The sequence below is a fragment of the Grus americana genome, chromosome 3 (genome assembly GCF_028858705.1).
Source record: "Grus americana isolate bGruAme1 chromosome 3, bGruAme1.mat, whole genome shotgun sequence".
In the NCBI taxonomy this organism is placed as follows: Eukaryota; Metazoa; Chordata; class Aves; order Gruiformes; family Gruidae; genus Grus; species Grus americana.
The window spans coordinates 83,028,317-83,050,318 of record NC_072854.1 but is presented as its reverse complement, the minus strand read 5'-3'; the positions used below and the strand labels follow the sequence as shown (position 1 = coordinate 83,050,318).

At 40.2% G+C, this 22,002-nt stretch overlaps 1 protein-coding gene across 13 annotated transcripts; it reads right to left on the bottom strand.

Annotated features, from left to right (window-relative positions):
- Nucleotides 1-3,111: 3,111 nt before the first annotated feature.
- GGPS1 (geranylgeranyl diphosphate synthase 1) lies at nucleotides 3,112-21,988 on the bottom strand. Of its 13 annotated transcripts, XM_054822298.1 has the most exons (6): nucleotides 17,005-17,101; nucleotides 11,502-11,593; nucleotides 8,095-8,165; nucleotides 6,080-6,607; nucleotides 4,698-4,857; nucleotides 3,112-4,299 (listed from the first exon to the last, which is right to left on the bottom strand). In XM_054822298.1, the coding sequence occupies exon 6, from the start codon at nucleotides 4,276-4,278 to the stop codon at nucleotides 3,538-3,540; it is 741 nt and encodes a 246-aa protein (XP_054678273.1). In that variant the 5' UTR covers nucleotides 4,279-4,299; nucleotides 4,698-4,857; nucleotides 6,080-6,607; nucleotides 8,095-8,165; nucleotides 11,502-11,593; nucleotides 17,005-17,101; the 3' UTR covers nucleotides 3,112-3,537. The 13 variants fall into 13 exon arrangements, with proteins under 13 accessions (XP_054678273.1, XP_054678268.1, XP_054678272.1 ...); XM_054822293.1 differs by lacking the exons at nucleotides 4,698-4,857; nucleotides 6,080-6,607; nucleotides 11,502-11,593 and adding exons at nucleotides 20,983-21,050; nucleotides 21,844-21,976 and having other exon boundaries at nucleotides 17,009-17,101; XM_054822297.1 differs by having other exon boundaries at nucleotides 4,698-6,210.
- Between the last annotated feature and the right edge of the window lie 14 nt (nucleotides 21,989-22,002).

Genomic DNA, 22,002 nt, shown 5'->3' with positions numbered 1-22,002 from the left:
TTTTTCTTTATACATACTGCAAGAGCTAAACCCCCAAGAAATGCACGGGGAACTTTATCCAAGTAGAACTTGTTGGCAATGGTAGGAAGATAGTAAGGGGAAGAGTTCTGGCTCAAAGGGAGTGATAATGAAACCAGCGTCCCCTTTGTTTCCCCACAGGCATTTCCACATGCAACTCAGATTTCCATTCCACAGCAATGCATCTCTTGTGAAGATCAGGAATAAACCTACTCCCTGTGTTGTGGGAGGCATAGCAGCAGAGAGCAGCACTTACCAGAACTCAACTAGTTCTGCCACAAGAACTCTCATGCTGCTTTAAGGAATTGATTTTCCTAACATGGCTTAACACCAGGAGCTTGTACCAGAGCCAATGTTGGAGAATATTGATGAGGATGCACTGTCTCATGGCACCAAATAGAAAATCTACCTTTAGTACAGAGCATCATCACCACTGATGCTTAATACTAAAAGATGCTTTGAATACCCTGAAGGCAGAAGTGTAAGACAGAGCTGTATGGTTTCTTGTTGTATGGTCCAGCTTTATTTTCCCAGCATACTTTTCCCTTCTTACCATTTGTGGTTTAAAGGGCCTACAGCTGGAAAACTTCCAATGCACTTTCTCCTAAATTAACGGAGGCACAGTCTACAATATATGGTATTAGAATAAATACCAGGGTGAGTTGCCAGAATGAACCAAAGCAGCAATGACACAGCAGAAGTCTCAGTTGGTAGAGAAGTTTTGTATAAAACTAAGAAAAGCCACCTTATTAGGAAAGTTTGATTACACAGAACTGTTTACATCCAGCAACTGAGCTGACACGAAATGGCACTAAGTGCACTTCGCATTGCATATGTTTGTTACAATATCCTAATAGGCACAAGGATATCTTTTACAGTAAGACTAGGAGAGGAGATTCTCCTGACAACAACAGTTTTCCAGTGCTCTCCTGCATTCAACATCAGCTGCAACAGCGCTTAAAAATTCCCAAGACATGGCACAAAATAAATGTTGTACTTCACTGCAGACAGTATTTTCTCATAAAACATTAATAATTTACAGGCTTACTACTAAGCACTGCAAGTTATAAAAAAGGAATTACAATTCTCTGTCATTAACATTAAAGAAAAGACACCTTTCACCAACTTTAAGCTATTCAGTCCTGGTGACCAGGTCTATTCAGTGAAAAGGCTAATATTCTGTGCCTAATCACAGAGCAGACAACGATGCCTCCTCAGCATGCAGATAAAAGACACAGGCTATCATCCATAACTTCATAATGTCTCTGACTAAAAGCAGTCATCCCGATTTTTTTCGTGCTTGATCACTTCCAGAAGAATCTTAAGGCTGCCTAGGGAAGACATTACAGCAACCTCTTTCAGTTTGTTTTCTTAGTGGGTTGAGACCATGACTCTCCCTGCTTTCCAGGTACAGTAAATGAACACCTGCTTAAAACTATCCTTCAGCTGTCAGAAGCTAAGTACCTCTGGCCATTTCTTTTCAGACTATGCTTGAGCTAACACCGCCACTGATAGCGCCAGTCCTACCTTTGATCCAAACCATCATCTCCCTACACCAAAGCAAAGCTTTATGTAGCTGTGAAGACTAAGGAAACCGAACCTGATTAAAGCCAGCCCAGCCAAGAAGAAACAAACATCTCTGCTTATGTTTTGTTCACCTTTATATATATATATTTATCTATAGATAAACAGAGGGTTTTTTCACTTGATCAGCCCTCCCCTCTTGTTCTCAGTTACAGTTCTACTTTGGTATGTCTGTGTACACAATCTTAAAGCACTATTTAAGCAATCAGCAGAACTGAAGCGGTATTATAGCTTGTCGAACAAGATGCTGTACTTTGTTTTAGCTAAAAAATACAGAACTTGTCTCTTTGGAGAGACCTATAACACGCCTCCAGATAGCAATTCAGAACAGGAATGCAGTATGAATTATGAATCAACTCCTGCAGAAGCCCCTCTCAATTATAAGCAGAGATTAAAGAGACCTGCACTAATTACAGTGTCCTAGAGTTACCTGGTGTGAATCCCATTCCATTTTCAGTAGCAGCTTACCATGTTGCTATTTAGTCACATGTATGAGCTCAAATGCATAGATTTAAGTCCCTGGCTACAAAATATTTGACAGTTTAAAAATCTAAAACCAGGCAATCAAAATTATTTACTGCAGAACTAGAATCAGCAGCAAACTTATTCAATTGCATCAGCAAAGCATCTTTTTTCTGAGGTGCTTAGAAATCTTTATAAAGCTACAATTTCACACTAAACATTAGTCTTACTTGCATATAAAATATTGTCTTTTATAATTCACATTCCCCTGAAATACCCCCAGAAGCTGGATATCATATTCATTATTTTTGCAGTCCCAAGCACGACTACAGGCTGGGCAAGGAATGGGTTGAAAGCAGGCCTGAGGAGAAGGTCTTGGGGTTGTTGGTGGACGAGAAGCTCAACATGACCTGGCAATGTAGGCTCACAGCCCAGAAAGTCAACTGTATCCTGGGCTGCATCCAAAGGTCAAGGGAGGGGATTCTGCCCCCCTACTCCACTCTCATGAGAGCCCCACCTGGAGTACTGTGTCCAGCTCTGGTGTCCCCAACAAAGGCACAGACCTGTAGGAGTGAGTCCAGAGGAGGCCACGAAGCTGATCGGAGGGCTGGAGCACCTCTCCTGTGAGGACAGGCTGAGAGAGTTGGGGTTGTTCCGCCTGGAGAAGAGAAGGCTCTGTGGAGACCGTATAGCAGCCTTCCAGTGCCTGAAGGGGCCTACAGGAAAGCTGGAGAGGGACTGTTTACAAGGGCATGGAGTGACAGGACAAGGGGTAATGGCTTTAAGCTGAAGGAGAGTAGATTTAGATATTAGGAAGAAATTCTCCCCTGTGAGGGTGGTGAGGCACTGGAACAGGTTGCCCAGAGAAGCTATGGAGGCCCCATCCCTGGAAGTATTTAAGGCCAGGTTGGATGGGGTTTTGGGCAACCTGGTCTAGTGGAAGGTGTCCCTGCCCATGACTGGGGGGTTGGAACTAGCGGATCTTTAAGAACTGAGTAAGCCAATCCATCTGATCTTCACAAGTCTAACACAAATATCACACAACAGTTTTATGTACATCATGGTTGCAAATACCTTCTTTTGTTATTTAACATTGTACATTTTGGTTTAATAGAGCATTGTTTGAAAATGCACAATACACTCAGGTCAATATAATTTAACACAGTTTCAGCCAGAAACTTCAATATCCTAGTTAAAGATATCAGGTTTATGCCTGAAATAATGCTAATTATTGTGTAAAGATGATAACATTTAGATTCAAAACTTGCTTTAACAAAGCCATCTGCAAGCAGCTACGGTCAAGACTGTATAGATAATAGGGTATATTTTTCGATACTCGGTGACAAATTGTTTTTAACAGTAATTTCTGTAACATGGCTACAAGAGAAAGTTTTAAGTGAGACTGATGATCACACCTCTCAGTCTATTTATTTTCCACATTTTAAGAAGAGTTTTAATCCAAGAGTTAAATTTTTAGTTTTCAGTTTCTTTGAACATTTTGCTCAGCTGTTCAACTAGTGCTACAAGCTCAGGGTTTCCCCCAAGTGATTCAATTTGTTTATAGGCTTCAGATTCAAGCTCTTTCAATGTATTCCGAGTGTACTCAAAGGAACCCACATTTTCAAGGTAATGTACACAGTATTTTTTTATATCTATGTTCTCCGTCCTTTGACGTAAAATGTTTTGCACCTGAGTACTTTCAGGTCTTGACCAAATTGCATGAATGGTTGGGAATGAGAACTTGCCCTCAGTTAAGTCTTCACAAAAACTCTTGTTTTCACTATATTCTCTGGAGTGCAAGTTGGCATAGTCATCTCTTATTTGGAAGAAGAGGCCAAGCGTGTTAAGAAGTGGCTTTAAGTCTTTTTTATAACTGGAGAACAGCTGCATGAGGCCTACAGCTAATCCAAAGAGACCACCAGTCTTCTGCAGTACCATAGCTTTATATTCAGCTTCTGTAGGACAGGTATAAGTATCCCTCCAGTAAATATCCAAGCCTTGACCTTTATGGAGTTCCAGAAGTTGACGGGTAAAAACTTTAACAGCATCTGGATGATCAAGGGTTAAAACCTTCTCTAAGCCAAGGAAATACACATAATTAGCACAGTTGATTACAGATGGAATTCCATAGATACTGTGTGCCACTGGAAAGCCCCGCCGTAGCTTTGAATTATCTTCAATATCATCCACCAGTAGGCTTGCATTGTGCAACATCTCTGTCACTTCAATGATAACCTATTACAAGAAGGGAAAATGATTAAGCTCCCACTGTAATTTAACCTCCAGTTTTGCAAGATCTTATTTGAAATGGGTAAGGTTTTAAAGAATGATATTCCTACTACTGAGGTTCCCCTTTAGACCACTGGCTTTTATACTATTAATACAGATGTATGACTCCTCTTCATCAGCCAGTTTGCTGTTAAGTCCTGGATCATGTGGTCTGTCTTGTGTACTGTTTTCAGATTCAAAGTGAACTTACTCCTTGAAGTGTTTCCACTTACATGCTCCTCTTCATTGTTGCTACAGTTCTAAAATATGCCATTGTCTAGGAGTCACACAGTAACTACTATTAGAAACAAGAATAGAGGAAAAGAAAAGCATCACAACATTGTGACACATTTAGATTCACTAACCTGAGATCTCCCAAAGTCAGTTCTTGAGAGTGTCAGGTATCATCCATTAACACATTTGTCTGGTAAACCTTGTTTTGGTAAGTGGAGAGAGTTCATCTTTCTTTCCCCACACTGTGTAGTTATCTTCAGTCCTGAGCTCTTAAAGGACAGACTATTCTCTCTGAAACATCATTTGGAAAATTCTTGGCAGAAAGGCAACCAGTACAGCTTATTTTGGGAAGCTTCCTACATGCTTATTACTTGTTACTAGGTAGACCAGTATCACATACCATCTGAGGTACACAATAAACAGTTTGGAGCATCAAGCTTGTAGCTGACTACAGTTGACTAAAAGTGAACCTTAACAATTCCAAAGCAGGACAATTCAACAAGAAATAGAGTTTTAACACTATACACTGTTTCTATTGCACAGCTGCTATGCAAGGAACAGGTATGCTCTGCACCTGCTTAAATGGAAATAAATTATACAAGTATGCAGGTTTGCATGCTTAAAACTCATTGCAAAACATCTGATTAAAACATGATTTTAAAGCTAATGAACCAATTACACCTGCTACCTACAAACATTGCACTCAGTCAACATTTATCAAAACAACTGCTCTAAAAAATACTAAGGCCACCATTAAATAGTGGCAAGTACCTAGTATGGTCCTATTTGGTGGGTGCTGTAGGAAAAACTAAGAGGGACTTTGCTGCAAGCACTTTTTTGAGCTGCAAGCCACCTAGTGTTCAGTGATCACTGTCCCAAAGATTAAAACCCAAAACCCAGCAATCTAATTGTTTGTCCAAGATGTGACTGCAAGAACAACCTACTTAAAAAAGCACCAATGACTCATCTACCAGTTAGAAGTGAGCCCTACTTTGACCTGTTGTTGTCCATTGACTTTAGATCAGACAATAGAGTACTTATTGAAAGCAACTTTGCATACCTATTTGTCTGAATTTTTTTTTAGTCCTTTATGTAGTTCTCAGTATTATCAGGAAAGTTTCCCTCTATTCTGTGAATTACTTGGATAAACCTATTCTAGCATTCGTCTTGCTAACCTATTTTATAATCACTGTCAGTTTCATGAACTTTTGCAACTTCTAGACACTTAAGGTTTAATTGAAACAGTGCTTCATGTCTGTTTGAATTAAGTTATCTTGTGAACTTAAGACAGTGTCAAAAATGCTTCGAAGGTGAAAGTAAAGAGTGAAAAAGTTCAGACAGCAGAAAAAGGTTATTTCAGAAGACAACAGGACATAGCCTGAAGAAATAAAAAAATACTTTTCATAATGAAGGCTGAAGAACCAGTACAGAGTATTATGCTTTCTTACAACCTAAGCCTATCTAATCAGCGGCTGCAGCACTATCATTCCAACACAGAGTTCTACCTCCTTACCTGCAATAGCTTTAAGATTTGCTTGGCCCTGTACTAGGCCATTTCAGTGCCTCCTTAGAAGGAAAACACTGGGTTTGTCAGATGAACCAATTCTACAAGCTGAAACGTCTCAGTGCAGCATCAGATGGGTACTAGAGATGCAGTAAGGGAAAAAAGAGACCACTTGGCTGGAAAAAAGTGAAATGGTGGCAGCCAATAGTAAAATCAACTACCAAGGAACAGTAGCCTCAACTGTATGATCTAAATAAACTACAAGACAACAAATTATCTCAGGTAAAAAAAATGTCCCATAACAAGTGCCAGAATTCAGATTTCTAATAAAAAATACAAATAGCTGGAAGGGAATCAGGCTGCTAGACACCTGGGACATCTTGAGAAGATTATGAGATATGTCAAAGAACTGACTAGAGTCCTCCAGACTTCAACAACCTTAAGTTATTAGAAGTACAAGTATGCACAAAAGCAGTAATAATTGTGTCAGGATGCAGATTAAAAGATGACAGGGTCTTGTTTTTGTCCTCAAATGACCTGAAGAATAAAAATATTAAGTTCTATCACAAACAGCTTAAGTGGTCAAGGAAACATTAAAGCATCAGTTTTCTTCATAAAGATAACCAAAACAAGCGGTCTAAGTTCTCAATAACGGTAACATGCTTATCAGTTTAAAATTGGCAGGTAGAACTGCTAACTTCTGCTCCTACAGAGGCACTGCAGCTTTAGTTTACTGTAGTATGAAACCTCTACTGTCACAGGTGCTTAGCAAAAGGGCAAGAGGCAACAGTCAGACTGCAGCATAAAAAAATCCCTGTTGGACAGAATGGAAGAGTTTGTTATCATTGAAGGGATTCAGCATGGGAAGACAGGTCCAGAGAGGCTGCAGAATCTACAGCCTTAGATTTTGAAAACTCAAGGCAGCCCCCAGAAGCCTGAAGTAGCAATGGAGCAAGCCCTGCTTTAAGCAGGGGGTTGTCCTAGGCAGCTTCCAGAGGCTTCTTCCAGTCTGAATTCTGATCTATATCAGACTAAACCCATGCGTACAATACACAGGTTGCTATATAATACATTTTATTTGGATATGTAGCTGAGCACAAAGGGTAAGATGTGTCTAGCTAGAAGCCAGAATAAATCTGGCTAATAAGTTATATAGACAGGTTGGAAAATAGAAGAGTTACTAGATGGTGAATGCAGCCTCTTCCTTCATTGTTTAAATCGCTTAAGCCATTTTGCTACTTGAGGACTATGAAGTGTCACTCTTAAGCCACCTTCACAACTCTAAAGGTACTTCTGCCAACAATTAATGAAATTAACTAGGGACCAGCTGTCAAAACCCATAATTGGTTATTTTAATTCCTTACATTGTCTTGGACACAGAAAATCTTTTGTACTCTATATGTGGTTTAGCAAAACTGTAGTCTAACCAAGATAATTTTTCATTTGACAAGCCACAGTGTTTAAATACATAGCCACACATCTTGCACAGATTTGTCCAGCAGAAAAGCAAAAGGGATGGAGAATTCTTAGTTTAATGCTTCTCATCGGAGAGTAAGGACTCTAGATAGTATGATAAGAAGCCCATAGTTTTAGGTCCAGAACAAGAAGTGATTTATAAAGTTGATTTAACTCCTGTCTCATATTCTTGCATCAAAATCATGATATTTTTTACTCTCAACCACTACCTTTGTGTGGTTTACAAGGTAACTGTCTAGCTTGTTTCATAAGTCATTGAGAACTCAGCATTAATAACATAGTTAAGTGGATAGCAGTGGTAGCTGTCTATCTACAACTTAAAAGATTGAAAAGACTTGGAAAGAAGTAACTATTCTACATAAGACAAGTCATAAAAGTAATTTCTTTAGTGTTACATGTCAGTCAAAGCTTTGCACTGAAGCTGTTTTCCTGAAAGTTTACATTACTATATTCAGAAATCAGTGCATTTAAGATTTCTGATTATTTATAATCAGTTATCAGTAGTCTTAGAAGAAGGTAACAGCCCTTTAAAAATAATTAGCCAGTACCTGTATTTTATCTTCTGGAACATTCAGCCAGTGATTAAAGGCCTGTGACAGTTTGGTTCTCACTTGCTTACCTACAATAAAAATATTACAGGCAATTATAGAAAAACCACATATAATACATTATTAGGGACAACAGTGTCTTAACTATAGCTGATTTGAGACCAGCAAACTGATGAATGTGATGACCTGAAAGCAGAAAATATATCATAGTGTATAGCTTGTTTCCTCATTGTATAAACATCAGCTATCAGCAACTTCAGTTTTAAACATTTCACAGTAATATGCAAAACACATACTTACAGGTTACTGTATTTAGTTTTGACAGTTTAATTAGTAAGTGATCCTTACTTACGTTGGTAACCTGTACAGTCAGACTAATATTGAAAGTAAGCCCTAGTTTGCCAGGTATGTTGATTTTGTGTATGTAATAGATTAAGAAGTTTCAATTATGATTCATTATTAGTTGAACATATCCATATTTGTTGAATATTTCTCTCAATTTTTAGGACTTTCTCCTGTAGTACTCTTCACTTGCTACTGACGATTTTTAAAACAGGAAAGTGACATTTGATATACTAGCTAAGTAACTCTAAACAAAAGTCTGAACAGAACATTCTAAACAGAACTTTCCAGGAATTCAGACACTTATCGTATAGCCAAGAAGTCTACCTACAAATAACAGGATTTGTTCTGCTTTGGCTAAATCTAGTTTGGTGGAGTCAAGCAGTCACCCTGTTTCATAGGAATGAAAGACAAGATCAAAAGTCCAAGTTTAGTGTTAAAATAAGCATTATTATTCAATCCAGATGCATTTTACATGACAGTTAATTTTAATAGAAGTTAACCTATGTGCCTATAAATTATTGATGTCAGCTTTTTTTAATAAATTGCTAGGAGTCATCTACAAATATTTATTCAGTGTCTACTGATTATCAACATGAAATAAAGCCACCCCCTACCCATACTGAGACAATGCTGTTCTGAGCTTTGAGAAGCTCAGCTGTAAGAACTTCAAATCACTGCAAGACAGGTTTAGACAAACAGGTCTGCATATGTAGCTTACATCAACAAGGCCTTTGGAAAAAGTTTTAAAAACTTCAAAGCAGTGCAACCTAGAACAGTGAGTACTGTATTACTTGTCTCAAGATCTACTGAGACATGACTCTGCAATATTAGTCCTCACATTGATGAGGCCATCTTGCCCATAGCACTGAAGAAATTTCAGCATTTTAATCTCTCTCTAAGGCTTCTCTACTGCTCTGGTGACCAGCATGTACAGAACAGAATAATAAAAATGGGTAGATTCACTTACAGTGATATACCCTGGAGAAACTGGACTGAGAATTTTTCCTTTTCTGATTAAGTCACCACCAGGTAAGCAATAGCTTTGTGGTTTGGGCTCTGTAGCAAGGGTGATAACCTTCCTCCCTGGCTCAGAGGGCTTCAATATTTGTCTCAGTTCTCAAAAGTTTCCACTGCTTCCCATCACCACCATCTTTTGGTTTTCATCAGAAGGGACTAACAAAAAGGTCCGTCTTTGTCCCCCAACAGCTTTGTCCTCTGGCTCTGTCCTGTGTGAAAGGGCACTTTGACCTGGACATATACTGTCATTAGCTTGTGTTCTCCATTTTTGTTTTCTATGATCAGTTTTAAACACTAATAGCTTTCTGCAGGAGGAAGGAATTGTTTTGTCTCAAACAGCAAAACAGATATTTTAAGCTCCCCATGTCAGCCTTGCTCTCTATCAGGAAAGTGCATAGCTGGTTTTAAATTATTGTTTTTAAAACCTGTTTATTTAAATCAATAAAATAGTGAACTTCTAAGTCAGAAAATTAACACAGGCAACCAGAGCTCAAATTTAAATACAAAATTAGAGTAGTACCCAAGAGTTTAAAACCCTCTTATGATAACTAAGCACCACCACTAATTCAAGTTAGACCTGCTTCTGACAACATCTTCTGCAGATATGAAGGATTTGAAACACTTCAAACACTCAGACTTCCCCCATGTGGTTAGACCAGATTTTGGTCAGATTAGTTCCCTGATCTGACTCACTACACACTTGTGACCACCAGTACTGCACAAGGGAGGGTCAAAGTGCCCTGCATCAGAGGTTCAATATTTTATTTTAAAATAATTGCATGAGTTAACTGAGGAGAAAAAGATTGCTCAAAAATATTGAGAATAACAGCTACAATCATCTGCCAAACTGTTTGGCTTGACAGTTAAATATTAACAAATATTTCAGTATATCCATAAAGAAAACTACTCAGATAATATCACATTAAGGATTTGTACCTTATCTATAGCTCTTATTCACTTCTAAATTTCATTGATACAGACAACACCTACTTTTTTACATTAGGCAACTAATTCTGTTTTTCTGAATGTGTTTCCTAGAAAATATACTTACAAAATGCTGGATGTTCAGCAACAAGTGTTATTTTATCATGAGGAACATAAGTACTAGCACACATTGTAAATGGATTATTAATATGCACAATGGATTTAGCCACTTCAGTTCCTTAGTACAGACAGCATTTGAATTGTTAGGCTTGTCTACCTTGACTAGCAAGGCTGTTTAACACTGACTATTCAAGGAAAAACCACTATCTGTACAGTGAAACATTCATCTTTCCTTTTATAGGTACGGATCTGTTGTGTGAGCCGCTTTAAAAGAGCATTATTGCTACATAAATGCTATTTTATCTTGTTCTGAAGTCAATCCTACCTGGTCTATCTGATATTACAGCAATTTTCTGTATGCATGTTTTATGCCTACAGCCATGCTATAATGGCATAAGACCCAACCCCTCTAACACTAGTCTCAAAAGCCTAGATGCAGAAGCCTCCATTCCTTGCCACAGCTCTCCTCTTCCCAAACTAGACAAGATAACAATCCAGGGACACTAGGACAAAATTAAAAAGGAGTAAAACTTAATACTGGTAGAATTATCCAGTTTCTTCACTGTCACATGTCACTGCTCTGTTAATTATTCTAAGCAGGCTATTGTAGAGCTGAAGAATAAGCATCTAACTCCAAAATTAGAAGCTCTACCTACTGTATAGAGCTATAATAGACATTACTGCACCAAGCTTTTATCAAAGCTACGCTAAATGCATTTGGTTTAATCTGCTAAAGATCCCAATACTAGCCAAATCAAACAGCAACTATGGAAAGTTTTTCTCCTTAGTAGTGCTGGTTGGAAAAGGTGAGAAAAAAATATTCAGAACATAACAGATTCACTCTAATGAAATTCCTTCTACAGAGAAGAATGTAAAACCCTTATCCTTGAAACAAAGATCAAGTTAGATTAAAAATGTTGTACTGAGGACAATCCCTTCTACCTCTTCAGACAGATGAGATGCTTCTAAAAAAAAAAAAAATGAAAATCAGCTTGACTTACTCTTTATATACACAGTTGTTCTTGTGATGGGGTACAGACCCAAACCCAACAGACCTCCAGCTCTGGACAAGCTCCGAATTTATTTCTTCGCTCTTGCTGCAATAAAGGGACCACAAATTATGCCCTTAGGGCAGCACCCCACTTACAGTGAGGGTACATAAAAGGGCTAGAACAGCATGCGAAAGAGCAGAGGGACTATTAACCTATCCCTCATTAGAGCCTCACTAAGCTAATTTGATTCATTACTCCACAGAAAACTGCCTGCTTTTTGCTAGGTTAGCTTTCTACCAGCTTTATGTACTGAGTCAGTTTATGAAGTAGGTCTGCCAGAGTTAGTACAGGGTAAGCAGCAGGTGCTGAGAGCCAGGGGAAAGGGGCATTGCCCTTCTGGAGGAAGCAAGCTACTTTATTACCTCAGCTATACTGCACACTTTCATGTTTAGCTCTGTCCTCTGCAGGATTAGGGCTAAACGGATAGGTTCCCCAAGCAGACCTCCCCACGCAGCTACTAGAACACTACAGCCAGCATAACTGAACTGCAGGAAGACAAGCAAAGAGAGCAGGCATATACACTTTCAAAGCCAGGCAGCCGCTTATGACAGATTAAAGTCACTGCAGAATTGTCTGGCTTAACTCCCCTGTTCAAAATAGGGTTAACTAGTCCAGGGTTGTCATCCTGATTTTTGCCTTGTTCCTTCTTCTCAGGATCCTGAATGCCACCATCCCATTGTCACTACAGCTAAGGTTGTGCCCAGTCTTCACGTCCTGACCAATTCTTCCTTGTTTCTAAGTGTGAAGTCCAGCACCATGCCTTCCTTCATCAGCTCCTTGTGTTAGCAAGTGGTCATCAACGCATTCCAGAAACCTCCTGGATTACCTATGCCCTGCTGTGTTGCTTCTACCAGATACTGAGGAAGTTGAAGTCTCATGAGGATCAGAGCCTGTAAATATGAGACATGTTCCAGTTGTCTGAAGGCCTCATCTACTTCTTCCTGCTCAGGTGGTCTGTAGCAAAGATCCACTATAGTATCACCCTATTGATCTGCCCTCTAATCTTAACCCATAAGCTCTCAACAGGCTTATCAGACTGAAGGTAGAGCTCCATGCAGTTCAGCTGCTTTCACATAAAAGGCAACTCCCACTCCTTGCTATCCCAGACCACCTTCCTAGGCAGTCCATATCCAACCATTGCAGCACTCCAGCTGTGTGAGCTATCCCACATCAGATATCCCAATAAAACTGCAGCCCTGCAACTGCATGCAGACCTCTAACTCCTCCTGTTTATTCCTCATGCTGTATGCATTTGTGTAGAGGCACCCAGTCCTGCAGATTACCCAGAAAAAGTGAGAGGTCCCCCCATTGTGTTGTCCTATTTGTACTTCCTTGTTTGAGTGCACAGACTTGGGATGGGCTGCCTTCGGCTCTGCTCTGTTGATTGCAAAGTTCTTGTCCACATCAGCCTACACCATTCATTTGCAAGTTCACCATTTCCTTACTTGATTGTGTATAGTCATTCCTCTCTATTGTAATTTCTAGTTTAAGTCCCTTCTCACCAGGTTGCTCAACCTGTTGGCAGAGACACTTTTGCCCCAACTTTGGTAGGTGGATGCTATCTCTTCCTAGTAGTCCTTGATCTACAGTCCCATGGTCATAAACCCCAAAATCTGCTATCAATATCAGCTGTGCAACTAACTAGTTGTTGACAGGCAGGATCTGTCTGTTCCTGTTGATGGTGAGGGCAAGGGGGTTGAGGATCATGGAGAAAAGCCACCTGGCTTCCTATGCCCTTGGCCCTCATTCCAAAAACCACATTAGTGCTCAAGTGGAAGAGCTGCAGGGTTAAGCAGGCTGAAAAAGCTGCAGCTTCCCTCAGGAACTTGGCCCAAATTGAGGCCTCTGATGTGCCAAGTGTAGTTGTGCCAGTGGTAGGGATCATGCCCTGTGGTGCTTAACTCCTTCACCAAGATGGTCAAGTTCAACAATCCAGCAGAGAAAGCTGAAAAACAAAAGCCAGTCTTGATTGTTTAGCTTGGTGAACAAGCCCAGGAAAGATTGCAGCCAAGACCAGAGCACATGAAAGGGAAGATGCACAGTCACGAATGGGATCAGAATCTACCGCTTTCAATATCAAGCTGTTGACCACATCAGCTTTACTGCAACCAAAACTCCACATACTCTTTAGTGCTGCAAAACCCACTACTGCTGTTAGCTCAGCCACTCATAGGTAAAAGATTCATCATATATGTGAATCAAGCCATTTAAGACAAACCACATTATAAATTGTGAAAGTTAATCCTATTTATCACACTTTGTTTACAAGACTAAAGGACAGAATACTAGATTAAGTAGAACACTATTATAAACTAGTATGACAACTTTCTGCTACAATGAGATTTTACAAAAAAAGTTACTGTTTCAGAATGTATGTTCTCCAAGCACTAAATTCTGCTAGTGAAGGAATAAACATTAATTATAATACTAGCAGTTAAAATAGCAACATAGTAAAAAGACCCTAAACCTAGTAGCTTCTCTATCCTAGTGCTGTTGAAGTCAGAAATAGACAAGCTTAGTTTAAGTATCACACTGAAACTGTTACCTTTAAAAGTCTTACTTCGTTAATGGGAAGCAGAGTAATCAACTTCTTATTTTGAGGGATTAATCCTTAACAGTTATGTGTTCTTACACTACAGACAACATTAGCAGGCACCTTTCACCCTTGCCCCCAAACAACCTTAATACATTATACAATCCCTTTTTATGTAATCAAAGTTTGATATGTATCAAAATTCATTCAAGTTCTCATAGGTTACTAAGTAATTTAAAATTAGTTAATAAAACAAACTTCAGGAGATAAGCAACTGGACTACTGCAGGGCCATAAGTATACATTTTTGACACTCAGCCAAACTATCTGCAAAAGGCCCTCAGAGCACAAGCTGACCCAACACAGAAACAAGTCCTTGTCCCCACTGTTGTGCCAGCTCACTAACAAGACAAGAAGAGATCAACCAGGCAAGTTTTTAACAGGTTAGGTAACTGATACTACCTAATCATTTGGTTAGCAAGCTGAGAACTGGCACAAGTTAAAAAGCAGGAGAATACTGCCAGAAGCATAAAGAGGATGGAATGAAACTGCCTCTTTCAGCAAGAGCTTGTTAGATTAGCTCAGGCACCTCATTTGGACTCCACCCGAATTATGAACAGCTAGCATATGCCCAATTTTCCCCCCTCATCAAGCATTGATGCTCATACTGATTCCAAGGTTCATACAAGTAACTGGCTCCTACTGATCTGTACTTGGCTTAGCTGACTCTGGGCAAAGCCAGTGTTTCACGAGCAGTAAACATCCAGCTACACAATTGTGAACCCTCCCTGCTTCACCTGTTACTCAGTACTGGTGTACCTGTGGAAAGCCACTTTTACCTGCCTAGTTTAAGAGAAATGTTCCCTTTTGAATCATGCCACTATTTCTGCATAGAGAGAAGTGCATCTTGCCTCTCACTTTCTCCAAAATGTAAACTAAATTAAAAAACAGATCAACATGTTAGAGTGGACAGTCAGATTTATGATACTGTAGCAAGATAGGATATAAAATGCTTGCACTGTTAGTAGGTATAACATTATATAAGCCATCAGTATAGCATGATCAGGGTTAAACTCACTCACAAAGTATAAGAATTTAGCGACAGGAGTCAAGGTGGGAAGCTTAAGTGTATATCCTAGATGCATTATTTAAAATGAAAGCTAGCTGAAGAGCTATTAATCAAGCACTTTTGCCCATGGAAGCTTCTTTGGCACTTTTTGTCTGTTGTATATTTCCTAATAGGAAGCTGAGCTTTTTTTGCTGGTACCTACAATAGCTTAAAAAATAATTAGCAGCTAAAGATACAGAGGTGCCCAGTGGCAGGACAAGGGGCAATGGGCACAAACTGGAACACAGGAAGTTCCATCCAAATATGAGGAAAAACTTCTTCGCTGTGAGGGTGACAGAGCACTAGAACAGTCTGCCCAGAGAGGTTGCGGAGTCTCCTTCTCTGGAGATACTCAAAACCCGCCTGACACGATCTTGTGCAACCTGCTTTAAGTGATCCTACTCTAGTAGGGGGGCTGAACTAGATGATCTCTAAGGGTCCCTTCCAACCCCTACCAATCTGTGAATATACCTTCATTATATGAGATAAGCTAACCAAACAAAAAGTACGCTTAAAGATGGTGTTGGTTGGAAGTAAATTTCTTCAGGACCTGCTCTTAGGAAGCTCTCAGGAATGTTGTAGACTCATTCTTAAGGTAATTCTCTAGCAAAACTGCCACCCAGTTCAACATAACCAAATAGAAAATACTGTGAGGAAATGGGAAACGAGCTTTCTGGCACTAAAAAAAGTATGTTCCAAATTCTTTCCTTTTCTTATTTTTCAACTCAAGTAGTACTAACTGCCAAGTCAAATGAAATCACTAATGTAGACAAGACAATCATGGATATTTGTAGAGATTAATAATGAAATTTATTATACCTGTGTATAATGAATTAGGACCCACCTTGCTGATACACAGATCTTGTTTCAGATGTGCAAAAGCCACTTAAGTACTGTGCCTGTAATTCATTATGCTACTTGTCTAGACAGAAGGTCTTCTACCCTGGTCAGATATAATTTTGGTCAGATTTATTTTCCTTAATATTTACCATATTTTGTATCTCTCAACTTCACCAGTATGCAATATAAGCTGGACAGAAGGCAATCCTACAATAGTCCCAGTGACAAACTAGTTCCACCATTATTTTTACAAAGTTATAAGCTACCAAAGTGACTGTGGTTGTCTTTACACTTTAGGTGTAAAAGTGAAAGCCACAGCAAACAATCTGACTGTTTAGTTAAAGAGGCTTCTGAGATGCATATCCATACAGTAGTTCTCTAATAAGCTGCCTCCTGAATTCTGCTAAAATAGGTACTGTTCAAGACTGAAAACTTCATCTGAATGTGTTGCTAGTGACCCAATACCACAGAAGGACTGGTTGATCCTCTGGTAAGTGAAGCAATCTGGGGACAGCTGAAATTGGCCATAAGAACACCTGGCTCTACACATACTAGTGAGAGTTACTACAAAAGAAACAGTCTATTTAAAAAAACAATACAACCCACTGAGTCTAGTACAGCAAGCAGATAAACTCAGGGCTGATGATGTTTTGTTCTTTAAGAATGGGGTCAAGTCTTCAGTACTTGTCCTTATCGGTTTTAAAAAGTAGCAAGTCGGCTACTCTGACTAGAGAACAGAGTTAACTGAAATACTACTTACTTTGCAACAGACTCACTCAAGAGCTATTGTACTAATCTCACCAAAGGGGTGGTTCTACAAGAGAAAGAAGATAATAAATATTGAAAAGTGTTACTTTTAATTGCTCTTAAATCCACAAATCAAGAATGGAAAAACTTCTTGGCTTATACTTCAAGACAGAAGTTGCTATAAAACCAATTTTGATATTTAAAAACAACTCAGTACAAAGAAACTTGCCTGGTAGTTGAAGTAAATACTGGTATGGCTCTAGGATTCTTTTAGATGTTTCATCCATCCCATCCATTTCTTTATTTCATAAGAGGTAGGTCACTGTTAAAGAAAATGTTATTAACACTATTTAGATCAAAAATTAGGGAAGTAAAAAACAGATGCATAAAATTAATAAAAAGTCAGATGACTTCAAAGTTAGGTGTAAATACTCCAATTTTGAACATGCCAGTTAGTACTGCCTTCACTACATAAACAAGTTTTCCAGATGTCATTTAAAAGAGAAACAAGCATGTATACTAAATACAGTTTTAATTATTCATTAATAGTTTAAGCCAACTCTTAGACTTTCTTTGTTCTTTTATATGTATTAGAGGGCTTAGACGCTAGAAGTATTTAAAACATTAGCATTCACAACAATGAAGCTCCACTAAGTCTTAGAGAAGACACTCAGTACATATAAAACCTCATATGACTAATCTGATTAGACCTCCCTAAATGCTTTCTTCCTACAAAAGTGGAGATGCCTAAGAGCAGAAAATACACCTCACACCAAGGCAAGCTAAACAAGTTGAACACTAGCATCAACCTTCTGACAGAATTCCTCAGTCTTGTTTTAGAAGGTAGAACAGGAATATACCTTTATCTTACCTCTGTTTAATCACACAGATATCTTTACACACTTTCCCATATCCTATATACATCATAGAATCTTATGATAAATCTTTTAGGATCCATTCCCTACATAACTCAACAATTTTTATTATGTTTCAGTTCACATACCTTTAGTCATCTATATCTGCATTTTTTTTTCAGACTGTTTTCCACAATAGATTTTCTGTCCTTTCACCTCTAGCCTTTCTTGCTGCACTGCAGATGCAGCAGCTCAAAAGAATTCTTCTAATGTCATTTTAAGACAGGAACTGCAGCACTAGCATAAAGTCTCATGCTACTTCAGCATCATTTCTCAGCTACTTAGCTAGCATCCTAGAAAGGATGTACTTTTTGCCCCTAGAGCAACTGAATAGTTAAAAGTTATTTTTATGGATAATTTATATAAGGTGATATTTATAAGTTTAGACTGATACATTTCTAATGTAAGGTAGGTACATTAAGGAGACTGGTTAACATGAGTAGAATAAACTATGTTCCACACTTGCTCAAAATAATCCAGCAATACCTTCCCATCAAAAGCTCAGAAGATCAGCATTAAGAGCACTGCTTCCTCTTAAGCTACCTGGACAAACTGGTATTCCTCAACATTCACGACCTTTACCTTTCAGTATAGCTCAATCAGTTCCTGCTTACTCCCATTCCCACCCTCCACACCCATAAGCATTTGTAGCAGTCCAAACTTGGGAACTGATCTGCATTAATAACTATTTTCCAAGCTTGGGTTTGGATCAGTTCCTTTATTTGCTTCACTGCATATGTTAATCAAATGCATCAGCACTTCAGGGGCAAGAAAGGCTATTTAAGCAAACAGTTGCCAACAAAATGCTCGTAAGACTGGACCTTTTGGGAAAGCTTTGCATAGTTTCTTAGCAGTAATGCCACAATGAATAGTACTGCCTTTCCATCCTATCCCATGGTATGCCAGGACAACTAGCGGTCAGGCCACACAATAATCTAAACCAGATGTGACACCCTCAACTCGCTATTTTGTTTTCAGCTTGTTGGTATAACAGAAGGGATAGGAACTGCTTTTAAAGCAGCACTGCCACTGAGAGTCAGCTGTCAAACTGTACCCCTTAGGTATCAAGGATAAAAGCCTCAAAGGACTTCAGCGAGGAAGTGAAATCAGAAAGATTATCACAGTCCACCCCAGATCTTTTAAGCAGAAAGAAACCGGTAGAAATGGATATAAGGACACACTATCAACTTAACTTTCCTGTGAGTATTATTGTCAAAAAGCCACACAGACGGTTTACAATTGCAAGTACCTAGCTATCCAACAGAGCTGGGAAGAGATGTTAGGGTTAGAATTCCTTCTCCATAAAAGTTTCTGCTTAGAAGTTAATATTAAGTTGTTCTTCTCACCCTCAGGGGATTAGGAGGTTTCTTGTCTGTCTGTAGGACACTAAAGACAATATTCAGAATCCCCAAACTTGAAATTTACTAGTAGTACACAGCATCAAACTAAATATTCACCTCTTTTCTCACAAAACTAATAAGAGTCCACCTGAAATGCTATTTATAAGCAGAAAATTAGTCAGGCTCTTCTCCCACAAGTGCCAAGACTTTTATTTTTTTAATTAAAAGGGAGGCAAAAAAGGTCCAACAGACAAAATTGGATGGTAACTTAGCTTAAATCACTATAGTAAAACTTTCTTGGACTGGTATGCTACCTTTAAATGAAGTGATAGGTAACCTCCACTAATGAAGAGAGAAACAGGCTGATTATTTGTCAGACAGCTACATGTCTAACACACCCACATAAACAAGAACAGCAAGCAGAACCCCCCCTCAAACTTATACAAAGAAAGGGACACTTGATAAAGAAATATGTAAATGAAGATGCTTATAAAGGCCTGTAAGCAAGAACACCATAATATGAGACTTGTAATATTACTGCTTTTTGCACAAAGCTATCACATTTGACACACTTGGGAAGTGCTTAATATTAAGAGTTTCCTGCCTAGGGGACTGACCAATTTACTACAGAAGTTACACTGTTGCAGAAAGTCTTCTCATTGAAGACATTGAGAGACAAGATCTCAGTCAGCAGCTCCTAATAAAAAGTAAAACTGCCAGGAGTCAAACAGTAAGTGAAAGAGAATGCAAAGCCTTTTGTTAGTGAAAGTGAAAGAATTGATTACATGTACACTTATTCAAAGGATTAAAACAGTTAAGGCTCTTTTGTGTTTTAAACCAGTTTCCTTTTTAAAACAGTACATAGAGTTGCTGCATTCAATTAATGCATGACTAAGTTATTTTTCCAGTTATTTCTCAGTATGCCCATATAAGCATACAGAACAGGTGTCATGGGCACAGGCCATGAATCACAACGAAGAGCCCACAGAACTGTCTTTTGGACTGCAACAAACCTTCCAACGATCTTTGAAAGCACACAAATAAGAATAACACACTAGAATAAGATAGTGACATGGGCTTCCATAAGTTGAACCTACTCTCAAACTATACTTGAAGCTGTAATCTGTGTCTAGTAGTTTTCTAGAGAGGATGCAAGTAATAGTAACTCTAGGTAACATGTAAAGAAAAATCTTCACTTTGGAACTTTATAAAACAACTTCTCACCCCATCCCTTCCATCCCATTCTGCAGAATATTTTCCCCCTCCTCCAAATTAGGGGAACATCATCATCAAAGTAGTCTATGCTAAATATACAGATGATATTTGAAAAAGCATCGTAATCTCAGTGGTTCCAATCACAGTACAGTTACACAGAAAATAAAAAAAGAGACACACCAGAGGAGCAGAGAGCTGTAGTGCAAAAAGAACCATCCAGAAAGTCCTTAAATCAGCTCCATCGCAGAACTCGGTACACCAAGACACTGGTTTCATTGTAACCAGTAAAAAAACCAAACCACAACAAAACCCTAAATAAGGAGATGTAGGAGTGAGAAGATCTGTTTCAGAAGGAATACAGAGAAACTGTTGTGAATGTGTATTGTTTCAAAGAGGCTATCAAGGCTCTTAATCCAAATGTAATTTGGACAGGATGCTTGTCACCCTAGTCCACATTCTCATTCTAATTAGCAGAGTCCTCCTTGCAACCCCTCCTAGGCTGATACGAACAAAACCTTGTATTCAGCTTACGGCTAGGCAACTTCCCACAGGTGGAAGGATAGTCATACACTTTCCCCGAAGATGCACTAAGTAAACAAACAGCTTTCCACAGCTGCAATTTCAACACTAAAGCCAGAACAGCAAGAACATACTGTTGCTGGATTTGTGCTTCGATTTAACAGGATTTCCAGATATAATTGAGCACGAACGCTACAGAAACCAGACAACAATACCTGGGCTGTCAAAGTCCTCACACTATGCTGTGACAGCAGACGGACAGGAAGGGGTTTTCAGCTGCAAGCTGACACGAAGACAGAAAACGAGTCAGCAGAAACCGTGACTACCACTGAATCGTTTCTCAGAAAAAAATTCACATTTCACAAAGAACATGAAGCTGTTACTCTGCTTGCAGATGGCAAACCCCCCCGCCCAAAACATTATAGTCAAACCAAAGGAAATGAGGCTCCTTTTTCGGAGATCAACGTAAGAGATGTAAACGCGACGGAGGCGGCAGAGCCTCTCTAGCTGCTTCCACAACTCAAAGGCAAGCAGCCCAGCCTCACCAGCGCCATTTTAGATAAAGCGAGACCAAGAGCCGAGGACTCCTCGCTCCCCCTACCCGCCGTCCACCCCCATTTTCTGATCTGCGCTGTCGGCAGCCGGGCTCAACCGCCGGGGAGAGAAGCACCGCCCGCCGCCAGCCCGGCGTAGCCCCAGCCCCCCGAGCGCTCAGTCAGCCCGCCCCGGCGACAGCGCCGGTGCCCGCCGGCGCCGCCCAGCACTAACGGCGACCGCCGGCTCCGGCCCCCCTTCCCCTCAGCCCCTTCCCGGCCCCCTTCCGGGCAGCCCGCCAGCCCCTCCTGGGCGGGGCGGCCGCGGGACCCGCTCCCCCCGCAGCCGAGCTCGCCCTCGCCGCCCGACCCGGCGCAGAGAGAAAGGACCGGCTCCTCAGAGGAGCGCGCCTCCCTCCCCGCCCAGACTCCGCGCCAGGCGGCGACAACGCCTCCCACCAGCAACAATCGGCTAACGGGCAGGCGGCGCGGGGCAACCCCGTGCGCCCGGCCTCAGCCCGGACCGCAGCCACCACCGCTCACCTCGCTTCCTCCGCCGCCAGCCGAAGCCGTGTCCCGCTCCCCCGAGCAGCCTCCGCTCCAGGAGTGGCAGCAGCGCTCGGCGGGAAGAGCGCCGCCCCCTTCCGCTCCAGCGGGCGCCACCTTCCCCTCTCGGGGGAAAATGCGCCACCAGCACCCCAC